Source organism: Centroberyx gerrardi, chromosome 15, assembly GCF_048128805.1.
Source record: "Centroberyx gerrardi isolate f3 chromosome 15, fCenGer3.hap1.cur.20231027, whole genome shotgun sequence".
NCBI lineage: Eukaryota > Metazoa > Chordata > Actinopteri > Beryciformes > Berycidae > Centroberyx > Centroberyx gerrardi.
In genome coordinates, this window is record NC_136011.1 from 7,096,511 (window position 1) to 7,118,917 (window position 22,407).

Below are 22,407 nucleotides of genomic sequence, written 5' to 3' on the forward strand. Positions count from 1 at the left end.
GTGGGACGCTTACCAGGCTCTATCAGGGTGGCGGCAGTGTGTTCCATCTCACACCAGCTGGTAGCAGTGTGATCAAACTCTCAAACTCTGCCTCTCTGAAAGTGAAGACTTTGCCTCCAAACTAGGCCACCGTGTATCCACACCAAAGGCTTACAGTGGGAGCCTGGCACACAACACGACTGAGAATGTTTTTGGAAGCCTTGACCCATATCTAATAGCAGTGATGCAAGGCGGGCCGGGTGTGTTTAATCTGTGTAAAACACGGGGTCAGCCGTGATTGACAGAATGGGAGAGAGAGACTGGCAACAAGGTGATTAAAAGGAGGGAGGCGAGAGGATGGAGGGCAAGGAGACGAGGAATTAAGACACTCCTCTATGAGGTTATACTATAGGAATACAATGACACATTTTTGATGAGGTCATTACGAACCTTTTGGCAACAAGCTCGAGAAACCATTTTACATTTAGTCACCATGTTTTGACATCTGTCAGCTCTCCTGCCACACAGAATTTGTCACACTTACACAAAACGCTATAGTAATCCTATAATAAATTGTAGAAGGATACTGTACGAATATCACAGTAAAACTCCAAGTCCCATAGGAATATTATAGTCATACCATAAGACATAGGCTATAAGTACCATAAAGTACAAGGTCATTATAAACTCACTAATGAGTACCACATGCACACTATAAGTCCCTATAGAAATATTATAAGAATATTATAGTGATTTTCTCCTCATTTCTGATGCTCTTTATACTCACAGCAAATTCTTCCCTTACTTATAACACAACTCGATCAAAGCAAAGTCACAAGAGTGTAAAAACACATAAAAGACAAGACTAAGCGACGTGTATGAGTCACTGAAGCTGCATTGGGTACGGAGGCGTGGAGCGAAATGTGGCAGCATGCACTCTCCAGTCTCCACGGTGCTGCCAGCATTGCATGCCTTCACCGCGGGGAGGAGTGGATACAGTCAAATCGCCTTCCAATGTTGCCTGTTTCTGTGGAGGTGTGGTAGTCATGACAGCCTCTAACACTTGGCAAACCCCCCCCCCCCCCCCCCCCCACCCAACCCCCTCTCTCTCCATCCCTCCCTCCCTCCCTCCCTACTGTAGATGATCGATTAGTGACTCTACGCGTTGAGGCGCAATGCTGTGGTTTCTCCCTTTTCTCCGGCGTTGTTTTTGGACCGGGGTGTCCCGCAGTGAAACACCGGCCAGTGGACTGCCGCAAGTAGTCGACCCCGTTTAGTGTTTTTGGTGTATCCTCAGTGCTCTGTAGGCATGTGATCGCGCTCGACTCGAAGCAGCGTTGCCAGGGCAGACATTCAGACGCTGTGAAAGACTTGAATGAGTAAAAAACTTGCTTGGTGCAATGGAGACGTCGGGAACTGATGCAGCAGTCACATACTTGGGGAAAGCCGAGGAGGAAAGAGAGGGATATTATGAATTGGAACATCTGCCTCCGCTGCTTGAAGATGAGGTAAGGCAGATTTGGCCTTGTTAAGAAATGTTCACGATTTTAAAGTTAGGATCAAATACAAGTTGTGATTTTGAAAAAAAAAAAAAAAAAAAGATGGTCATCTTCCAATGGACGATTTGTAGGATCTCAGGGTAAATTGCTTTATATGTATTGCAGGCCTATATATGTTCAAAAGCTAAACATTTCCACATATACAAAAGCTAAACATGTAGATATTGTTTTCATTGCTCTAGCATATTCTTTCAAGTGATAATAATGAATCTGGGATGGTCAGAGAATATTTTCATAAAATAGGCCATTCAGCAAGATCTTTCCCTCACAACACATTCTACTTGCTGCTGAGGCTGTAACTGTGCAAACTGGCTCCTATATAGGGCCTCAGATCTCTTATAGAATAATCTATTGGAGTTGTACCTCTGCCAGCTGAGTCAAGACTTTAGAAAGAGTGATTTATTAGTTGATCAAGGGTCTAAACACTAATACACCAAATAAGATATTAGATGGTATAGAAACTGATGTCACTTTCCATTCTTCAGATATTATTTTTTAATCTCTGAACTGTATCACCTGCCCTGTAACCTCTTTGGTGGACTTTTTGTTGCTGATTGTTTTTGAATAGTATAAGTTTTGCTGCCCCATTTTAGCAATTTTGTAGAGTTGTCAATGTAGGGGACTATCCGATTAGACAATAAAATCCTATGAATATGAGTTGATTGTGAGTTCTTTAGTAAGGTTCAGCCTCATAGTCTCAGTAAACATCTTGCCAACAATGCTGTGTGTGGGTTTTTGTTACAATGTCATCATTTCTTTGAAAAGTGACAGGAGACTCAATGAACAACTTAATATTAAACACCCTTTACCCACCCACACTGTCAGTCAGTCAGCGCTTTCGTCTGCTCCTACCTCTCCCACTCTCTTTCACTGTTACTCTCAGTCCCTCTGTGTATACATATGGAGAGACAGGGAGATCCAGCGCAGAGTACCAGGCTCATTAGAACCATGGGGCTGAGAGGGAAACTTATGTAGGACGGCATATTTAACTTGAGGAGGGAGAGAGAGACTTCTAGCTTTCCTCTGCACTGTTCTCAGGGGAAACTGTCTATTTATGGGGCTGGCGCTGCTGCTTGAAGTGGCACTTTTCTGCCCTGTAATTGTGCCCTACCCCACTAGATCACGTAGATGTGCTTTGTTCACAATCTGCAGCAACCACGGTGCAACTGCAGGAGACTCATATCTGAGCAAAAACTGATAGGAGCACTTAAATAATGTAGCCTCCTGCATTCACTGAAGATCTCCTTGAGCGGGAGATAATGGAGTTTTTTCCACAGAGGACGAAGTTATTGAATATCAAAAGGAATTATGATGTATAACCATGAGTTCATGCAGTTCACTGCACCTGTGAAAAAGACTGCACAAGACTGCTTTTTGTTTTACTAAATAAACTCTACAGCCATGAAGACTTTGTTACTCTATTCATGTGAGTAAGAGAGATGAGATGTAGATGACACCACCCTCCTACAGCTATGTACAAGAAAGCCAATCTTATCTCATCTAATTTTCCCCGAGAGATACATGGCTGTGGTATTAATAATTTCATAGAAGAAAAACAGGTTATGTAAAATACATGGTAATGGAATCCCAGAGCACTGGATACGATGTTTTGACAATTGCTGCTTTGTGACACCCCCGACTCCCACTCCCACCCCCCTAATCTGAGATAAGGCATGCTTTTGTGTTCACTTGCCAACCCAACAGAAGATCCTGTCATGATCGGACCACAGCGTCATGTAGGTTCCTACATGGAATCTATGAGATCACTCCATCCGCCGGTTAAATGTGACCATTTGGTAATGCTGGATCACAGATGACGCTGTGTGTTCCTGTGGGTGTGTAGATTCACACAGTGGCATGTAAAGGGTGTGTGTGTGTTGCCATGTACTTCATGTACAAATGTTCTTTCTTGCTGCTCCTCACTTCCACAGTGGACTGTTACATGATTAGCGCTTGGGTGTAGTGTCAGAATTAGGGTTAGATTAAAGGCACATGTAGTTTTTTAAACATATATCATTGTCCAATTAATTCTGGTACATTCGTACAATTACCGTAAACAATTTGTGCTGGAAGAGTAGCACCCTGTTCATGTTTTGTGCCATAAATCAATCACCATTTGTGCCGTGAAGTAACCCAGCAGATAAAAAAAAAGGTGAAATCCAGTATAGAGGATGGTAGAGCCTTCAAATCTTCTCGCTGATTGTCTTGTTTGTTTACAGTAATTATACTAATGTCTCAAAATGAATGTGCTAATGACTTATTGATGTCAGCATGCTACATGTAGCATCTTTAAACTTGGACATGCTGTAGCGAAGGCTAAGCTTAGGGTTTACTGCTATAAAGCGCTGCAGACAATGATGGAACATCAAAAGCACAAAAGTAATATAAACGGTATGTGTAATACAAATGTTTCTGCATGTGGGCGTGTGCGTGCACATGCCTGGGCATGCTTGCATGTGTGTATCCGCAGGAAAATGTGTCGCTGGCAGATATCCTCTCTTTGCGGGACAGCTGCCTGTCTGAAGAGGAGGTGTGGGCGGTGTGTGCGGAGTGCGTTCTGGCCCTGCAGAGCATCGGACCCTCCCACCTCTTCCACACCCTGTGCATAACACCCGACACTCTGGCCTTCAACGCCCATGGGAATGTTTGCTTCATGGAGCAGCTCAGTGGTGAGTCTACAGCATGGACATACTTTCATTCATACAATAACTGTACCATTTTAGGACATTTTAGAGCATTTTTATACCCTTCAATTTGTATCTGCCCTATCTATTAATGGCCTTTTCTGTTTATTATTGTCTGCATGATCTTTGGTACAGAATATTCCGATCGAGAACCAAAGAGGGATCTGATTTTCCCCTGTTAACACAGTCATGAACAGATCAGATTTGCATTGCAGAGTCAAAATGCGAGTTCAGAATTTCTGTCCCTGTGTAAATGCAGCTTCTACCCTGTTTGACCCTCCTGTCTTCGTCTGAGCAGTCTCCTTTTTAAGTGTCATGGTTACAAGGCGTCTCTCTCTTCAGCGATTTGCTACCCTGATCTGTTTCACAGTGTCTTTTGACACTGAAGATCACGGTCTGAACTTTGCAACTTTGCAACACCAAGTAAAACCTGTTTCAAATCCACAGATATGAAAAAGCTTTGAACTTGCACATTCCTGCTTGGAAATGCTGAATCAGAGTCATATTGCATCTGCCAAGGTCTGCAGGTCTGCTCTAATTTGCACAGGAGACATCCTTCTTTTTCACGACGCTGTATAGCCCCCATCACATATAATGAGAAAAATCCCATCAGGAATTACCATCCCTCATCTCTTCTCTCCTCTATTTTTTGTTGTTCCTTTCTCTCTTTTTTCCTCTCCTTCTCTCTCTCTCTCTATCCATTTCTATTTAATTCTCTCTCTGGCTGCCACATTCATCTGTTTCTTATCAATCAAGGTTTATGTTACTGCCTGTCATACACACACACACACACACACACACACACACGTTGTGAGTGTGGTCTGTCGCACGCACTCGTTCCATCTCGCCGTGCCAAACGTCAGAAATTGATAAGCATTGATGAGATCAACAGCGTTAGAGTTGCCAGGGGGATCGTTGTCGTGGTAACAGCTTCTCTACTAGTCAGCCGTCTGTCAGTAGAGTCATCCTGGGTCCACTCAAACAAACACACACACACACACACACACAGACACACACAGTATAGCAGCCTTGGCACCACACTGTTTATCTCCACACACATCCTCAGCCAGTAATAAAGACTTTTCAAGAGGTGTTTTGATTACTCTGTCAGCTAAAATAGCCTAAAATCCCTTTCAACCTCATTTGTTGTCATGCTTTATTGGATTGTATCCATCCTTGAGCTATGATTCATGCAGTAGATAGAAAGAGAAAGAAACTGCAGTGCCCACATCTCCCTCGTGTGTGTATATTGTTCACGCTGAACACAGTGCATCTGTATCATTAATCATAACACTGCCCTCTCTGCCTTACGTGGTTCACAGTTTCCTATTGATAACGTTTAATTGAATCCTTTGTGGAGTAGTGATGAAATTTCATGCATCCTGACATACACACAAACACCACAATCACACACACACACACACAGGTTCCCCCTGTAGGAGTGTATAATAGAGCGACCTTGGGGGTTATAGTGTTGATGCTCAGCAAGCATCAGCGGGATAACACATGCTACTGAGAGTAGCTATTGCCAGAATGACTAGTATTGAGATATGGATTCATCAATGGGGTTCATTACAGACTCTTGCCAAGTCTACAGACAGCGCCAGCCAACATTAATTACAGCAGTAATACCAGGAGGCCGTTTTTTTATGTTGATTATGGGTGATGCGGCATGGTCGGCACCACCGAAGTACCCAGTCGCAGTGACGAAATGTCCTCTAGGGCTTTCCATACAATGGGTTACTAATGTACAGTATGAAGAGACTTCATCCAAGTGCATGAAAAAATGAGAGTAAGAAATAGAAGAAAGCAAGGAACGCTGCTAAGATTTAGCATTGCAGCCAGTGCCATTTTTGATAAAACGCGACCGGCTGTGCTCTGTGGGAATTCTCATCAGTCCGGTTGGAATGTGTCTTTAACCAGTGAGTGTTCGGCTGAAACTACCTGTTGTATGAATTACTGTAGGCACACATGAGTCACCCAGCTTTTACCATTGCTCTGGAGCCAGTTGCGTCATTGTCAAGGGCTTTCTGTGTTTTTTTCTTATTCATTGCCTATTTCACCGTGCTACAATCCCTCCCAAGTACAGAGAGGGTTTGTTTTTTTTTTCCTCTTGTCCTCCTTTTCTTTCCCTCTCCTGTTCTTTTCTCCTTCTTTTCTGTCTGACCCCTCAACCTCTTTGCTGTGAGGAGAGGAGAGGAAAGAAAAGCAAAGGAGAGAGAAAGGGAGAGGAGAGGAGAGCCAGTGGCCTCACTACACCTGGGAGAGGACATCATAACTCCAGTAGACAAACCCAGATCTGTCATGACCCACTTTACTCCCACTCCTTCTCCTCCCCTCTCTCTATTCCCTCCTCTAACTCTGGGTACATCCTCTCTCTCTCTCTCTCTCTCTCTCTCCCTCTCTCATCCTGAGCAGAGTTGACGGAGTGTATGTTTGTGTTTGTGTATGTGCAATGTTTGCATGTGTGTGTGTGTGTGTGTGTCCTCCTTGTACCCAGTTTAAACAGTGGCCTATTTCAGGAGGAGGAGGAGGATGCACCACTCTGCTGCGGCTCGCTCGGCTCCCGATCCGCAGATAGCTCCTCTCTTGTTTGTCAGGGATTCTCTCTTGACACATGAATTATGCAGATGAGGGCGAAGCAGCTGCAGCAGCTCACTGGGCTGTTGTGGTTTTAGTATGCGCGATACATATTTTTCTGATTTGCATCTCATTACGGCGGACGCTCAGCGAGTACAGTACAGACACGGCATGGTCATGTATCAAAGCGTTCGCTCAAAAGGACAAATGCACCGTTGGCGCCCCTTTGATAAGTCAGTAATGTGCGCTCTTGTGACATGATTGCTTAATTGGGGTTAATGTGAGAAAATGCTCTTGAACTGTTTTTCTGTTCCTACCTGTTTGTGCTGCAGATGATCCCGAAGGCTCCTTTGTGCCTCCTGAGTTTGACGACACAGGCAGTACATTTGAGGTGAGAGGCGCTCCTCTTCTTACAGATATATATTTTAAACCTGTATTTATCCTGGCTAGGTCGGCTCAGCATGCATGCTCTTTTCCAGTAAGTCACAGTTAAGGGAGAGTGTTCATTCACTGTCCCCACCCACATTTTCCCACCCAAATCATCAATCTTCCAGTTACAAGCCCGCTTCTCTAACTTCTAGGCCACTGTCATGTGAATTAGGGAGGCGGCAGTACCCTAATGCTAAGAGAGGCAAGCAGGAGGGTTAAAGGTCACCGATGTGCCCTTGAGCAAGGCACTTAAGCCCAAACTCTTCCAGTAGAGCTGTGCATTGGCCTGCAGGAGACTGGATATACCTGCAGCTCCCAGGTGTGAATGTGTGTGTGTACATATTTCTCCTTCATCCTGTAACTACTTCCCTGGGTCTTTGTTATAAATAAGAATGTATTTTTAGACATATTCTTACATAAATGTTAAACTATTTATCCCCCCAGTGTCTTTCTGTCAAACCTGTGGGGTCTCATCTGATTCAAAGATGAATAATAATTTTAATAATTTGACTTAGAGAGATGTGTTTTTTCAGGCAGAGCGCTGGGAGTTGTCACGAGACGGGATACAACATTGTATGCCTGTGTGACACTCATTTCCTCCAGCAAAGCACTGCGTAAAGTTTTGAATAGTTTTGGATAGTCTCTCCTATTTACTATCTCCTTGCTTCTTTTTCTAAAGTACATCATATGCAATAGGCTACTACAGATCTTACAAATAGTTTAACTCAGACTCAGACTGGCAAATATACTGTAGCCAAAACTAAGTCATGTTGTAACTAAGCCAAACAAGAGGAAGAAGAAATTGTAGCCTACTATGAAACTATAGTTTCATATAATGGCAAAAAACGATGGAATACATTGAATGAGTTAATGGACAAGAATACTAAATGAACGTCGACTTTATTAGAATCTGAAGGAAATTTCTTTACCAACTGATATCACTAATCATTTAAATAAATATTTTACAGATAAAGTAAATAATTTAAAACCTGTATGTATTGCACGTGTATTGCACCTGTCGCGTGTTGAATGACTGTGGATAAATTGTAAGGGAGTCAAGAAACATAAAGACCACAGCAACTTGGCCATGGCGAATAATTGCTGCACAGCTGAAGAAGACTTCTGCAGTAGCGAAGAGGACGCAAACTCTTCTGTCATGCTTCAGTGAGGATGAAGTGTTTTTCATGGAAGGCAGACCCTGCCCAAGATTTGTAAGTATGATAGGCTATAATTACTTATGACCTAATGTATTATTTTACACTTTTTGATTGACAAGTCACTGGTAGCAGACGCGATGCACGCACGTTGTTCATAATATTCTGTTACATCACCACACAGCCATCTTGGTAGGAAAATGACAATGGTAATTGTAATAAATTAACAGGTGATTGTAATCAAAAGACAGCCACCATAATAAAGCACCATATTGGTAGGAAATGCATGTGACATCATGGGAATACTATGAATTTATGTAGAGACATGGGAACATAAGTTAACCTTACTTTCTTTCTTTCTTTCTTTGTGCAGCCAGATCTACAAACTGTGTCATACAGCCTGCACAGTCTACACAGCCCACACAACCTAGGTGAGTGTATTTTTATTGAAACATTCAGAGTATGGAGAGTATGAAGTTTTGCAGTTGCTAAAAGTGCAATGACTTTTCAACAATGTAAGGACCGTTTTTAGTATGTTATTTTGATCTCATAGTGTGGCTGGAGAGGCCAAGAGAGGGACCTGTCCAAATCCTCCACAAAGGGAAAAGAGAAGAAGGGGGAGGCCCTCTGCACAACAGCCATCAACCTGTGCTGTTGGCAGTGAGGGGCCACCCTCTTCACAGCTTAGCTCATCTCTACATCACTATCCAGGTGAGTATGTTTGTGTGAAAGCCACAGAGCAGAAACCACTGAACTTGAATGGATAGAACGGTCATTCCAATTCAAATCAATGTTCCCGGATGGTCGGAGCAACGGCCATTTTTATGTGTACCATTGGGCTTGCTTCCCTATAAACTGACCTACAGCAAGTCGCTGAGGCGAGAGGTTTTGCAGCAAGGGCCAAAGCAGCGGAAAACATTGCGGAATAAAGTTGTCAGTAATGCCACCACTAGGTGGGGCTCTTTTACTAGTTGCTGCTGTCTTTTTCAGTAGGTCAACAGCTTTGACATGTGCGCACAGTTGGTGCAAGTGGTTATAGTTGAGTTAGCTGTTTGAAGTTAGCGAACACTAACTTTTCTTCCCCACTAAAGGTAGGCTAAGCTATGTAAGTTTATAGCATTTCAGGGCTATATTAAGTTAAAGGTACCTGTTTGATAATGCTTACCAGTTAGGTTTGCTAATATGCTGATTTTGACAAGAGCTAGCAAGAAAAGCACAATCTTTATTAATGCTACATTAACCTCATTACAAGCTTTCAGTTGAGTTTTGACAATTTGCTAAGCGCTCGAGCAACAGACATCTACACAGTTCTCAAGCAAGTGTGACACACTTTACGGCCTTAATGCCCAGACTTGTGTTGGCACCATTAACCAACCCTTAAAATGCCATAGTCGCCATGTAATGCTGTACTAGCCAAATTACCATAGCAAACAGTGGAAGGACTGTTCTATCCATTCAAGTTCTGTGGTAGAAACATACTGGGGCGGGGTGGGTGTGTATCTGTCTGTTTACAATGGGATGTTGAAATATAGAATGACAGAACTGTATCTGCTTTTTGAACAACAGCCCAGCATTTCAAAACAGTTGATAAGATTGCAGTCACACTCAACAATACAAGGACGGTTTTTAGTAAGTTGTTGTTTTTTTTTTTCCATCTTATAGTGTGGCAAGTCCCAGTCCAAGTTCTCCACAGCAGCATATCTCTCAGCCAAGTTCCTCACCACATTCAAGTGGACAAGGGGCAAGAAGAGGAGCCATTTGGGTCCGTGGGAAACAAACCAAGTCCATTGGATCTGTTCAGAATCTTTTTTGATGATAAAACTGTAAAAACGCTCTGTTACAACACAAACAAAAGTGCATCAAAGAACACTGCACAAGGTAAAAAGTTCAAGTGGACAGACCACACTCCCACTGAATTTCTCAAGTTTCTTGGACTTCTGCTCTTTACGGGCATTCTCAGTCTCCCCAGTCTGAGGAACATGTGGAGAGTGAAGAGCATTTTTCACGTTCCATTTCCCCGCACTATTCTGCCAAGAAACTGATTTTTGACTATTTTGTCAAATTTGCACATGAGCTGCCCTGCTGCAGATGAGGTCAATGACAGGAAAAAGGGCACAGAGCAATATGACCGTCTGCATAGACTCAAACCACTTTGATACCATCCGTGATGCCTGCAAAGCTGCATGCCATCCACATAAAAATATTTCAGTCGACGAGAGAATAGTTGCCACAAAAGCAAAAAGTGGACTAAATCGGTACCTCAAAAATAAGCCAACAAAGTGGGGTGTGAAACTGTTTGTTCTTGCCGATTACAATGGCTACACAGTTGATTTCAACATCTGCACAGGCAAATCACATATTGCATCTGGAAAGGGACTTTCATATGATGTGGTCATGTCACTGGTAAACAAAAACTTCCTGGGCACTGGGTACAATGTGTATTACGACGACTTTTACACAAGCCCTTTTCTGTTCAAAGACCTGTGGGACCTGAAATTAGGGTCATGTGGCACATACGAAGAAGGGAGATTTCAGGATCCCAACCACAAGTGACAACCATCCACACAGCATACACTGGAGAGACTGTAATGAGAAGAATGAGATGTATGTAAAGTCCCCAATACCCAGGCCTACTGCTGTGACTGAATACAGCAAGTACATGGGAGGGATGGACCTTTCAGAGCAGCTCCTGGGCTACCACTCTGTCCGCCACAAGACCTCGCTGTGGTATAGGACCCTTTTCTACCACTTCTTGGATGTTGCCATCACAAAAAGCTTCATCCTCCATAGGGAACTTGGGAACTTGAGGACCGAGAAGCCCAGGTCAAAGCTGACATTCCAAGAGCAGCTTGCTGCTGAACTTGTGGGAGTGCCCCTGGACTTGTCTCCAGCAGAGAGGAAGACCTCTCACGTCCCTGCGCCTACCGCAACTGGTCCTGTGGACAAATCTCAGAGGGCAACTGCCCAGCGCAGGAGGTGTGGAGTCTGTAAAAGAGTCACCCCCTGGAAGTGCCAGGAGTGTGACATTGCCCTGTGCATCATTGTTGATAGACTCTGCTTTGCACAGTATCACAGTTGAGGACAGAGCAGACAAACAAAAAACACCCATGGACAATGGCTACATAAAAGAGCCTAGCTCAAAAAGGGAAATATACAGACACTCACATTTCTCTAAAAAAAATGCTTTGTTACATTGATTTTCATTCTGAAATTGATTAAAAAACCAAAAATGAGTTTTCTGTTTTAATGTTTTTCTTACATCTTCACCCAGTTCTCTCAATTATAGTGTTTAGTACTATTTTGTGCCAGGTACCACTGCCTGGTTTATGCTGATTCTGGGGATACCTAATACTTTATAATACTAACAACCTTATGAGCCAAAATTCCAAGGTAGGCACAAATGGGGCCTTTAGGCTTATGTTTGATAGGCATCTGCTTTAAGAGCAGTCTTGAAATGAGGCTTTAAAACTTTACCTTGAAATAGAATATTGCCTCTGATGTAACTGGATTCAAAAGGCTTTGGCTATCTGTCTGGAGATGTAGCACAAAAATGTAGAGCTCACACTGCTATTGAGATGTGTTTTGGTGAACACTGTTCTCACCCTTCACTGAATAAATTTACAGCAGATTTATGTAACTACATTTCAAAATAGACATTTCAATCAATGCATTCTAATTCCCCTGTCAGTGTAGTAAATACACAACATTTCTGACCAATTCACCAAGAAATGACCCTCACACACTATCTACCCCCCTCTCACATACACACACACACACACACCATACCCAACCACTCTCTCTTCCTCTCTAGTGTTTTTTCTACTCCTTTCTCTAGTGTTTTTCACAGGGGAGATATTGCCCACAACCAATGACATAGAATGAGAAAAACAGGAGTTAAGAAAAAAGCAGCCCTCAGCTAAGTATTTACTCAACTATTTTGGTGTCCCGCACTGGGATCCGCCTTGCACATGTGTTTACCACATAAGTATGGGCTATAGTCCACTTCAATTGTTTGGGACAATCATCATGTCTGGGATCTGAACTCAAAAGCACCTGGTTCAAATCCGCTGCTGCCAAAGAGCTAACCATAATATCCACTGTGAGCGTAGCAAAGCAAAACAAGAGCTCTGTCATATATATACAATGTGTGACAATTATAACCCAAAGTGGTGACAGTATCCTGCCTTTTTTTAGCTTCCCAGTTTTCTATAGTCATTCACAGATCCAGAGTGGTGAGATTCTAATTTGGCTGTCATTGTACTTAAATACTGTTACAGTTGGCTCCTGATAATGATCAGATTAGGTATTGGATGAAATGTGAAGCAGACAAAGTTATTCATTCGTTCATACTGCCAGATGTGACTTTAGCATGAATGATCCTGGTTTGACACTAGTTTCTAAATAATATGTTTTTCCCCAGCTGATTTTTTCAGGTCGCATGAGGTTGCTAGTGTTTTCTCTTTCTCTCTACAGGGCCATGTTTTCTCTCTTGGCTCCACGCTCTCCGCCGCACTGGACTTTGTCATTGAGCCAGAGCTGGAGGCTGAGCTGGGAGAAGAAACCCAGAGGCTACTGGAGCAGATGCAGGAGGAACGACCTGAGGACAGACCCCTCCTACAGGTACCAAAGTCCTGCCGACTGGATGGTTTCTACCATCATAAGTATTGAAAAGTAGGGATGCCTTTTGGCCAATTATCATGATCACGGTATTCATCTGTCCTTAAAAAGTCATAAATTAAATGATCTAAATTTGAGGCCTTAAACAGAAGTAAAATGTCTGAAAATCATTAGAGGTTATTTTCAATTAGTTTCATTTTGATGTGAACTGTAAAATTAGATTGTGGCATTGACAGATTTTCTACATTTGGTGATATCTAGTTGAATTAGAAAGTAAGGCAAATTGAATAAATGCCATGAATTGTGTTGTTTCACCAAAAGATGCGAATGGGACCAGCAGTAGCGTCAGATGTATTGTCTTATACTGTATTACATGACTTGCACTTGCAGTAGGTCACACTATGTCCACTGTTAGATTAATACAAGAAAGGGTTAATTGCATCCCAATGGGCGTCATGTCCCTTAATATTTAATTTCATAGTGTCCTTTTTCTTATACTGCTCATTTATAGTTTCAGAACTTTTATTAGCTATGATCAGTTGGAAATAGTGGATTTTTACCAGCTTTTTGTTTCTTTAGTTTGACTTGACCTCAATTTTGCCACATTTTTATTGATGGCTAACAATGCTAACATGTTTTGGCAAAACAGGCCCTCAAGTCTTTGTCTTTCTGAGACTTGTACATACCCTGATGATTATGATTATCAGTAGAGATAATGTATTACTGACCATTGCAATTCAGTTCAGTTCAATTCAGCTAAATTCAGCTCAGTTCTCAAATTCCCTTGGCAAGCACCTGCAATGCCTAAAAACATAACATAGGCATAAAACGTAAGGACATAAACATATAGTGAAATAAATTATTTACATGTAGAGCAATCATGGCCCAAGGAGATGGATCCTATTTTCACTGTGATTGCTCAGCAGCATTACTGTGGTCAGCACTCACACTGTCCTCACATAACAGGAATATATAAAGTACTACATTACATTACCATTTCTCTAATGTCCTGTAGGAGAAGTAATTCTGGTTACAGTAATGATGGCTATAGCATTAATTAAAGTCTGTTGTTCCCTTATGACTATTAGATGAGCTAATTGCCATTGTATAATGCAGCACTATTCCCTGATAGTGCTCTTGAGCAGCACCAAGTGGAAAAGCTATGTCAGTGCAAAGCACACACAAACATGCACACACAATTGAGGGCAAGGAGCACTTACACTGTGTGTTGCAATATGACAGTCAGAAGACCCTACATTCTCAATCTGTCACAACAAAGACTTCAAAACAGAGATCCTGTGGGCAGCGCAATTAATTATATCAATTGCACAAGCAAAATCATAATTTCTAAATTGCAAACAACTGTTTTTTTTAGAGAGAAAAGTGTTCTAGTTCGCCTCCTTAACAAGGTGTTCTGGTGCTGTGCCGAACCCCTGGCTTAAAATCCAGGCAACTGAACAAATCTTAAGCATTAGCATCCCATTTTCCCCTACCAAATGTTTTCCTTTTCTTGACAATTTTTTGTGTTGAAGTGCTAAAGAGGAAATTATGCAGAGACAGATTTGTCCACAAGTATTTGCAATTCATATCAGAAAACACAATAAAAAACACTATATGCCTTTTTGTCAATATTCCAAAGCCCTAATTTTAATACTCCCACAGGACATTCTCTCTCTGGCAGAAGCAAGGCTTTCTCACACCTCCTCTGCAGCTGTGTGCCGGAAACTCTCTTCTATCGGACGACGGGTCCTGTCAATTGAATCGGTATCGACCTTTCAAGGTTGGCTTATAATGTACATCTCTATTTACTTACACATGTTACCATTTGGTCTCCGCTGTGATCTCTCATGGTACTAATTGCTCTCTGTGTGTATCCACAGATGGACAGGAAGGCTCCTGGGAGGCAAGATGGCAGCATCCCAAACCCAGATGCCCACTCAACAGACTGAGCTCGGACGATAGTACCAAAGACCTAGGCATGGACAATGCTACCAATGCAAATGGCCTGTCCAGGCAGCAGGTATGCGGCAGATTGGAGTTATGTAGGTGTACACACATTTCTAGGAGCAGAGCTGCTCTGGAGGAAGAAATAATCTCATTGGTTGATTTATACCTGAATGGGCAGAGTGAAAGAACCAGTTTTTCTGGCTAGGTAACATTAGCCCAGCGAAAAAGGCAAGGTGGTAAGACAAGACGTAGCTAATAGCCTACTTAATATCCTTGCTACTAACTGAAAAAATGCAATCTATCCATAAATTATCTAGGTTAGCTAGGCAGCCAATAGCTATAGGTCAGCTAGTTAGCTAGCCTGCTGACCCTCCAAGACCATGAATGCCATAGATGAATGAAAAAAGTCATTGCCATTTATATTTTATTTATATTTTGACCAGAGTTCCCACTTTGCCACTCAAGTTTGCCAGTTAGCTAACTTGCGCTCCAAAAAACTGGTTCTTTGGCTCCAACCATTGAGGTTCACATCAACTAATGAGAATATTTCTGCCTCGAGAGCAGTTCAACCTCCGAGAAACGTTTGTATAACTAAAATCTCAATCTGCAGGTATGCGGGGGCTGGGATTCCTCTCTTTGGGCCGAGGATATGGACAGCGGTGAAGGAGATGGCTTGATATTGACAGAGGAGTTGGACTGCCGGTCCCAGAACAGCTCCCCAGTGAGGAGGAGAGCCCAGCAGAGGTTGGGCAGGGTGAGGGGGGCCCTTAACCGCTCCTGCTCCGTCCCGGACTCCAACAACCCCCCCTGTCTCTCCCCTACCCCACACGGAGATATCAGTATACCTGTATCCGACCTCACGGAGATAGGGGCGGACGAACACTTGGGCTGCAAGTCTGTGTGGAGCAACAGACTAAAGAGACTGAACCGGGGAATGTCCTGCGAGGCTTATGAACACCGTACTGAGGATTGTGTGAACTCAGCAGTAGACAGCCAGGCGCCACAAGGGAATGAGGACGCTGCAGAGTCTTTATGTAGTGGAGAAACAAAGATTCAAATGTGCCATGAAAGTGAAGCCCCGGACTGTACCCAGGAGTCAGCATCTTCTTGTACTTCCTATCGTGACCCAGAAGTGGAACAAGACTCTTCTGGGGAGCAGAGCTCATTAAACAACAGCCTCTACATTCTTAACAACCATATGACCAAAAGCATGCTGTGCCTCAATGAAGAATCTCAGGATGAGGTTAGCCAGTGCCAGACTGGTCATGTTTTCACTGTCAAATCTATAGAGGCTTTACAGTAGCGTCACAAATTTCCTAGCAACCGTCTGGTGCCATTATGGAGGTCCAATGAGAATTGGCTGTCCACAAATGATGGCTAAAAAACATAAGAACTGTGGAAGAAAAAAGATAGATAACTGAAAAAAGATTGTTTTGGGATGCGTGTATAGGTCAATTCAGAAATGTTATAAGTAAAAGTGAATAGTCTCATTAGATAGATTTGTTTCACAGTAAACTATCTTGTCTTTTGCCCAAGTTTCTACTCCAAAGCACTACGAGTTGTAGCTTGAGAAGTCTGCTCAGTTAATCTGGGTAAACAGCTGCATTTATTCTTAGCCAGGCTAGCTAGCCAGCAAGCTAATTTAGCGAGGCAACTGATGCTAATGTTATCATACAGCTACTACAGCTAACTCATTCATTCATTTAGAAACACAATCAGGTGTTCATATCCATTGTTTCCCAAGAGCTGAGGACCTCCAACATGGCCGCCAGAGGGCGCGTAGCATCGCCTGAAAGCCCTCTATTAAAACATAGACATATGCTAGTTAATGAAACTATTTTTAACATGCACAGTGACATCTGTTTCCATTGCCACTGTTGCATTTTGTGAGCTTTTTTGTGAATGAATTTGAGTTATGCAACATTTTCAGACAGACAGAATAATGGCGTGGGTGCTCAGCAGTGATAGGCCAAAGCAATTTGCAAAAGTAGACTAATGAATACTTCCAGAAGACTAATCATTAGTAGAGGTTGGAACATTCAAAATTATAATTAGAAAATGACGAGGCAGTGATTACTCCAATTTGTGCTGGGACTTAATTATTGAGGGATTTGATGGCGCTTCAATGTCCACAACTCATTCCTTATTTTAACCTTGGTTTGTTCTTTATTTTGTATCCAGTGGATCTCTCTAAGAGAGCTACTTACTCGGTGTGAACGGAGGCTGGCGGTTAATGAACTGTGGGCTCTGTGTTACACCTGCCTCTCCACACTGCAGACCTACATTGACTTCCCAGGTGAATTCCCCCCATTCATGCGTGAAACAAAGTGGTATCACTCCCTGCAAGAACAGTGTAATGTAGTTTCCAACATATGATATAAGCACGCTATTTTATTTATTTATTTTTTAAATTTACTTAATTTTATTTTACTTTATTTACATTTTTTTCATTGATTTTCTGTTATTAAACCAGTCAGGTCAGTTAAGAACCAGGTCTTATGAAGGAAGGCCTGACAAGAGGTGATCCACATCTTGGGGGAGAAGAGAAAGGAAAACAGAATGTTCAAATTTTGATATATGGCATGGAGCCGGCTCTTCCATTTCTTTTCTACAGCTCATTTCTCTCTTTTCCATTAGCCTATTTATGCCTGGACACAGTGTACGTGGGCTGCGAGGGAGAAGTGCTCTTCTTAAAACCTAAAAACATAGGTAGGATTACACTGTTATAGTCTTATGCTCTTTCCCTGTTTATCGTGTTCGGAAGTCGCTGCTGTAGAGCAATGACGTCGGCAGGCTAACATAATTCCATGCCAATCTATGGTTGTTTATTCACAAAATGAAAGTTGAAGAAGCACTCTTTACTGAAGTGTTTGAGGAAACAGTGTCTGAAAGGTTTTGTTGACTTCAATAATTGACTTTCAGTGTTCTTTGCAGGGTCCTGTGATGCATTTTACCTTGCTCCTGAATACCAAGAGCATGGAATTGTGACTGAGAAGGTTTGTCTGTCTCAACTTCTGTCATTTATTTTTAAAATGAAGTTCCAATAACCCAGTCTTTGTTGATGTGAGTTTTTTTCCTGTTCTATTCTTTCTGTCTTGGCTCAGGCTTGTGTGTACGGGGTGGCTGCTATTCTCTGGGCCACAGCCAAGTTCAGTTTATCACCTAATCAAAAGCTGGCAATGCCTCGTAAACTGAAGAGGCTGCTGCTTGAGATGGCGAAGAGGACACCCATCGAGAGACCTTCCATTGTCATGGCTAAAAAAGTATTATCGGTTCTTCTTTCTTCAACATTTTCATAAAAAAGATGTTTGTATTGTTTACATATTGTCTTATTTTGCATATCAGTGTGCAGTTATAGCAACTTGAATTGAAGAGTTCCTTTCCAAATTGCCTTGTTGGGAAAAAAAAACATTCATCATTCAAATATAGAGAATCCAGTTTGTTAGTGTTTTGTCATTTTGTCAATCAAAAACTTAAAAAAAAAAACACCATCAACTACTTTGTAAAAGCAGTTTTAAATAGGAAATGTTTTATTTTGAAATCAAATCCAATTATTCCATGACAAAATTATGCCTGAAAGGACAGGTATCTTTTGTGATGTGAAGTGTTTTGCCTTGTTCACACACTTGTTTTCATGTGTATCTGTTCTAGAGCTGTCGTGACTACTTATCACGTCAAGGGACAAACGCTGAAACTGTATGGGCCAAGCTCATCAACAGAGTTCACCCGGTAAACCTCTGTTTGTTTTTCACCATAGCTAAATTTGCATGTGTTGATTTGTTTGTTTGATCATACTCTTTGTCTGTCCTGTTTTGCTTCATTTAAAAAAAAAGATTATTCTCTATTGCAATGAACCAATTCTCTTCACTTTTAGCCACTCTCAAAGTCCACGGATGCAGAAGATCAGAGTGCACTTGACACAGATCAAAGCTCATTTGAGGAATCAGCACAAACCAACAGTGGTAGGACTGAACAACTTTCGCATAGATGACCCTCATGCAATATTGTTATACAGTATATAAAATATACAGTATATTATACACTAAGTGTACAACATATTCGGAAGACCTTTCTAATAAGTTGCATTCCTTTTAGTACTCCTTTTACTTAAAATGATTGAAGACATTTAAGTCAAATCAATACGATCATGGCTTTCACCTGGAATCACCAGGTTAGTCCGTGCTATGGGAAACGTGTGTCTTCCTAATATTTTGTTCATTTAGTGTAACTCGCCAAAGTACATTGCATGAGACAATATCGTCGATATTGTAACTGGCATTGTTGTAACTGTGTGTAGGCTTTGTGCCGATGGCCACTGAGAGCCGACTGGCTCCTGTGCCTGGCCCTGTTCCCCACAGCTATCCAGTCAACAAGGAACTCCATCTCCCAGAGGCCTTCACTTCCACCGCCACACACTTCACCCCCATCATCCTGACCCAGGAAGGGGACTCAGAGGAGGAGGCCCAAAGCCCTGGAGCTGCCATTGAGGGGTAGGGGGTTTCTGAGATATTTAGTCATAAGTTGATCACACAGTTTATTTTTTTTACTTTACAAATCTTATATAGTTGATATCACAGTCTGTTCTTTACATAAAAATAATAATACATCTTATCATGGTACTCAGAGACACTTAACCTGAGGTGGCACATACATGTTTTTATGTTTTACAGGACTGTGGATGGATTCACAAGAAGCAGCGACCATCAACACATCCAGGAACAGGGCCTTGATTTCATTGCACACTCTGAGGACCCATCTCCCACACAGACTGAGACTGATCCGCATGCAGAGAAGCCGGACTGCCCTGCTAGTCAGAGAGTCATGAGCACCGCAACATCTACAGCCTCCGGCGACAGGACGCCGGTCATCTCTCCTTCCACTTGCCCTGATGTTTCCAGTCAGGGGCCAAGTGTCTCTGCTCCTCAGCTGCCATCTGCTCGTCTCAATGGTTGTAGTGTTTTCAACAATTACCTCTTGCGCCAGGATCCCAAGACAGGACATCTCACCTTAGTGCCTGTCCAGGTCAGGGCTCCAGAGTCTATCCCTGGGTTAGAGATAAATCTACCCCTGGTCCCAGAGTGTTTCCAGGGACAAACCATACATCCAGAGGGCACTGATGGCCTGGTTGTTAACTGTCTGACTCTTTCTGTGTGGCCCGAACACCAGGAATCTGGCCCACCACCATCTTGTTTCAATGGTAGCTTCATCAATCATACAAGACCCCTGGGGCACACTGTGTCCATAGCCTGCAATGGAGAAGCAGATCCAAGAACACAAGGTGAGAATGAGTCTCCTTCAGGCTCTGTCTCCCCCAAAATCCACCCTGCCCTACAAGAGGTGATCGACCTGCTCAAGGGAGAGTTTGCCTTTGATGGCTATTTGGAGAATGGACAGGAGGACCTGGCCATGGGTATGTACCTTAGGACAACTGTAACCCACAAATATCACTTGTTATTACCTCATTCCATTTGCACAGAGATAGAGAGGATGGGGCACTGATTTAGTGGCATGATTGGTACAAACCTACTTACACAGCATATGTCCAATTACAATAGAGTGTTTTTATGAAAAGAACTTTTTATGTGCAAACATATAAAAAGCCTTCTAGCATATTTTGGCAAGGGCAGCCATGACAATAAAGGCTTATATAACTTTTGCACTCAAAAAAGAGTGCCTTGGCTTCCTTTCTTAGAAATGGACTCTTTACCTTCACCCTTAACACCATTGAGCACCTTCATTGCAAGCATTATTGAAAATGGAACATAGAAAGGACCCTAGTTGTTCACACCTATCCATTTTGAAAATGTTTTTTTTTTTTCTCTGTTCCGAGGGGAGTACATCTTCTCTTTGAAGGACCTACAGTACCATGCGTTTGCCAGTGTTGTGAAGGAGAGGTTTGGTGATCTGTACTGGGAAGATGACTTGCTAGGTGTGTTGCACTGCCTGGTCAACTACAGCCCATCCACACTGTGAGTAGGACCTCATTTCCCTGAGTCTGGCTTTCTTTTACAAGGCCAGAAAACATCTTCAAATTTCGGACCACACTAAGGACAATTCAGTCAACCAGTTTAATTTACTATATCATATCAAGTGTAACTAGTGGCACAGCTACTCGTTTTGGTCTGTTGCCCTCTTCAATATCTGTGCCCTCAATAAAGACAGAAGGCTAAAATGTCTAGCTGTGCCAATAATGAAACATATTAACTTGAATTATTGAATTGTCCTGAGTCCAGTTTTGATTTTTCTGATGATCAGGCATCAGTTTTACAAGCCTTAAAAAAAGACTACTCATGGAGAAGATTGCCCAATGAATCAAATCAGAACCACTTGATTAAAAGGGGATATTTGTGGTGTCAGAGTAATTGCCCTACATTGAAAACGTATGTTTTGTTTACAACAAACAATTTTTTTTACAACAAAACAGCATGCTTGCTTGCTTCCAAACACTGAGATACCCAAATTTGGTTGTGTTTGTGTTCAGAATTGTAATTTTCTCTCATGTGGGTTATGAACAATAGACTCACCGGATGGTTGAGTCCTCCTCCAAAATGACCTCTCCTCCTCTGCACACTTGCACATGCACGCACACACACATACACATCATTCAAATCAGCATAAATACAAGATGCACTTCATACAAACTTCATCTGGCAGCAAGAATGGTCCCTATGGTAACAGCTTGCAGTATGTTTTTGTTAGTGCCGAGGAGATTGTCTGGCAACGTGGAAGATACATGTAAAGCCTCTCCTGCCTTGTTACTGATATGCTGACAAGTAGCCCTGGGGGGGGGGGGGGGGCTTAAGTGTATGAATGAATACATGAATGAAGGGAAGAAAAAAATCCATGCTTTGCACTCCCTGCATTTATATGGAAGCTACAGAGGAGCGGGGGGACAGAGGAGATGTGAGCTTGTCAGTTTTCCCAGACATCTTTTCAGCCGGGGGTTGCCATGCTCTCATGCTCAGGGCAATGTGTGGAGAGACCCTTTAATCTGTTGCGGTGGGGAGACATCACAGCTCTGTTCTCCTCTGGCAGAGTGGGGTTGTTCACAGGACTCAGCTGTGGAGGGTTATTTTTTCCCCTGCTCCAGTTTCTCTGAGGGAATAGGGAGCTGTGTAGCCTCTCTACTGAGAGATGGTCCACTCCAACTCTGACATGGATAGAGCAGACTGTCTCCTGTGTGGGCGCGATGAAATTTTAAGGATGTTTTGATGCGTTACGCTAGTGCATCTCTGCTCTTCTCTGCAATTCCCAGTGTCAGTTCTACAGGGGAAAAAAATGAGCTGTGACTATTTATTCTTGTTGGCTTGCAAGATGTTTGAAATGTCTTTGTCTTTGATGGCTTGCTTGTTTGCTTCTATAATGATTTTTGCCTAAGGGTGATTGTTTTCTGCCGTGTTTTTGCATTCACTCAGTAGATATCCCCACTGCTGTGAAAGTTGAATTTTGTATTTCTCC

General features: G+C 42.5%; 1 protein-coding gene across 1 annotated transcript in view; it reads left to right on the top strand.

Annotated features, from left to right (window-relative positions):
- The first annotated feature begins 1,379 nt into the window (after window positions 1-1,379).
- Window positions 1,380-22,407, top strand: part of kndc1 (kinase non-catalytic C-lobe domain containing 1) — a 31,328-nt gene continuing 10,300 nt past the window's right edge. The window contains exons 1-17 of the mRNA XM_071910479.2: window positions 1,380-1,487; window positions 4,009-4,207; window positions 7,135-7,193; window positions 12,859-13,005; window positions 14,665-14,782; window positions 14,883-15,022; window positions 15,560-16,192; window positions 17,131-17,245; window positions 17,587-17,658; window positions 17,884-17,945; window positions 18,054-18,212; window positions 18,601-18,678; window positions 18,824-18,911; window positions 19,247-19,439; window positions 19,620-19,812; window positions 20,116-20,359; window positions 20,780-20,918. Coding sequence (XP_071766580.2) covers window positions 1,380-1,487; window positions 4,009-4,207; window positions 7,135-7,193; window positions 12,859-13,005; window positions 14,665-14,782; window positions 14,883-15,022; window positions 15,560-16,192; window positions 17,131-17,245; window positions 17,587-17,658; window positions 17,884-17,945; window positions 18,054-18,212; window positions 18,601-18,678; window positions 18,824-18,911; window positions 19,247-19,439; window positions 19,620-19,812; window positions 20,116-20,359; window positions 20,780-20,918 — 2,747 coding nt within the window. The remainder of the gene's footprint in view (window positions 1,488-4,008; window positions 4,208-7,134; window positions 7,194-12,858; window positions 13,006-14,664; window positions 14,783-14,882; window positions 15,023-15,559; window positions 16,193-17,130; window positions 17,246-17,586; window positions 17,659-17,883; window positions 17,946-18,053; window positions 18,213-18,600; window positions 18,679-18,823; window positions 18,912-19,246; window positions 19,440-19,619; window positions 19,813-20,115; window positions 20,360-20,779; window positions 20,919-22,407) is intronic.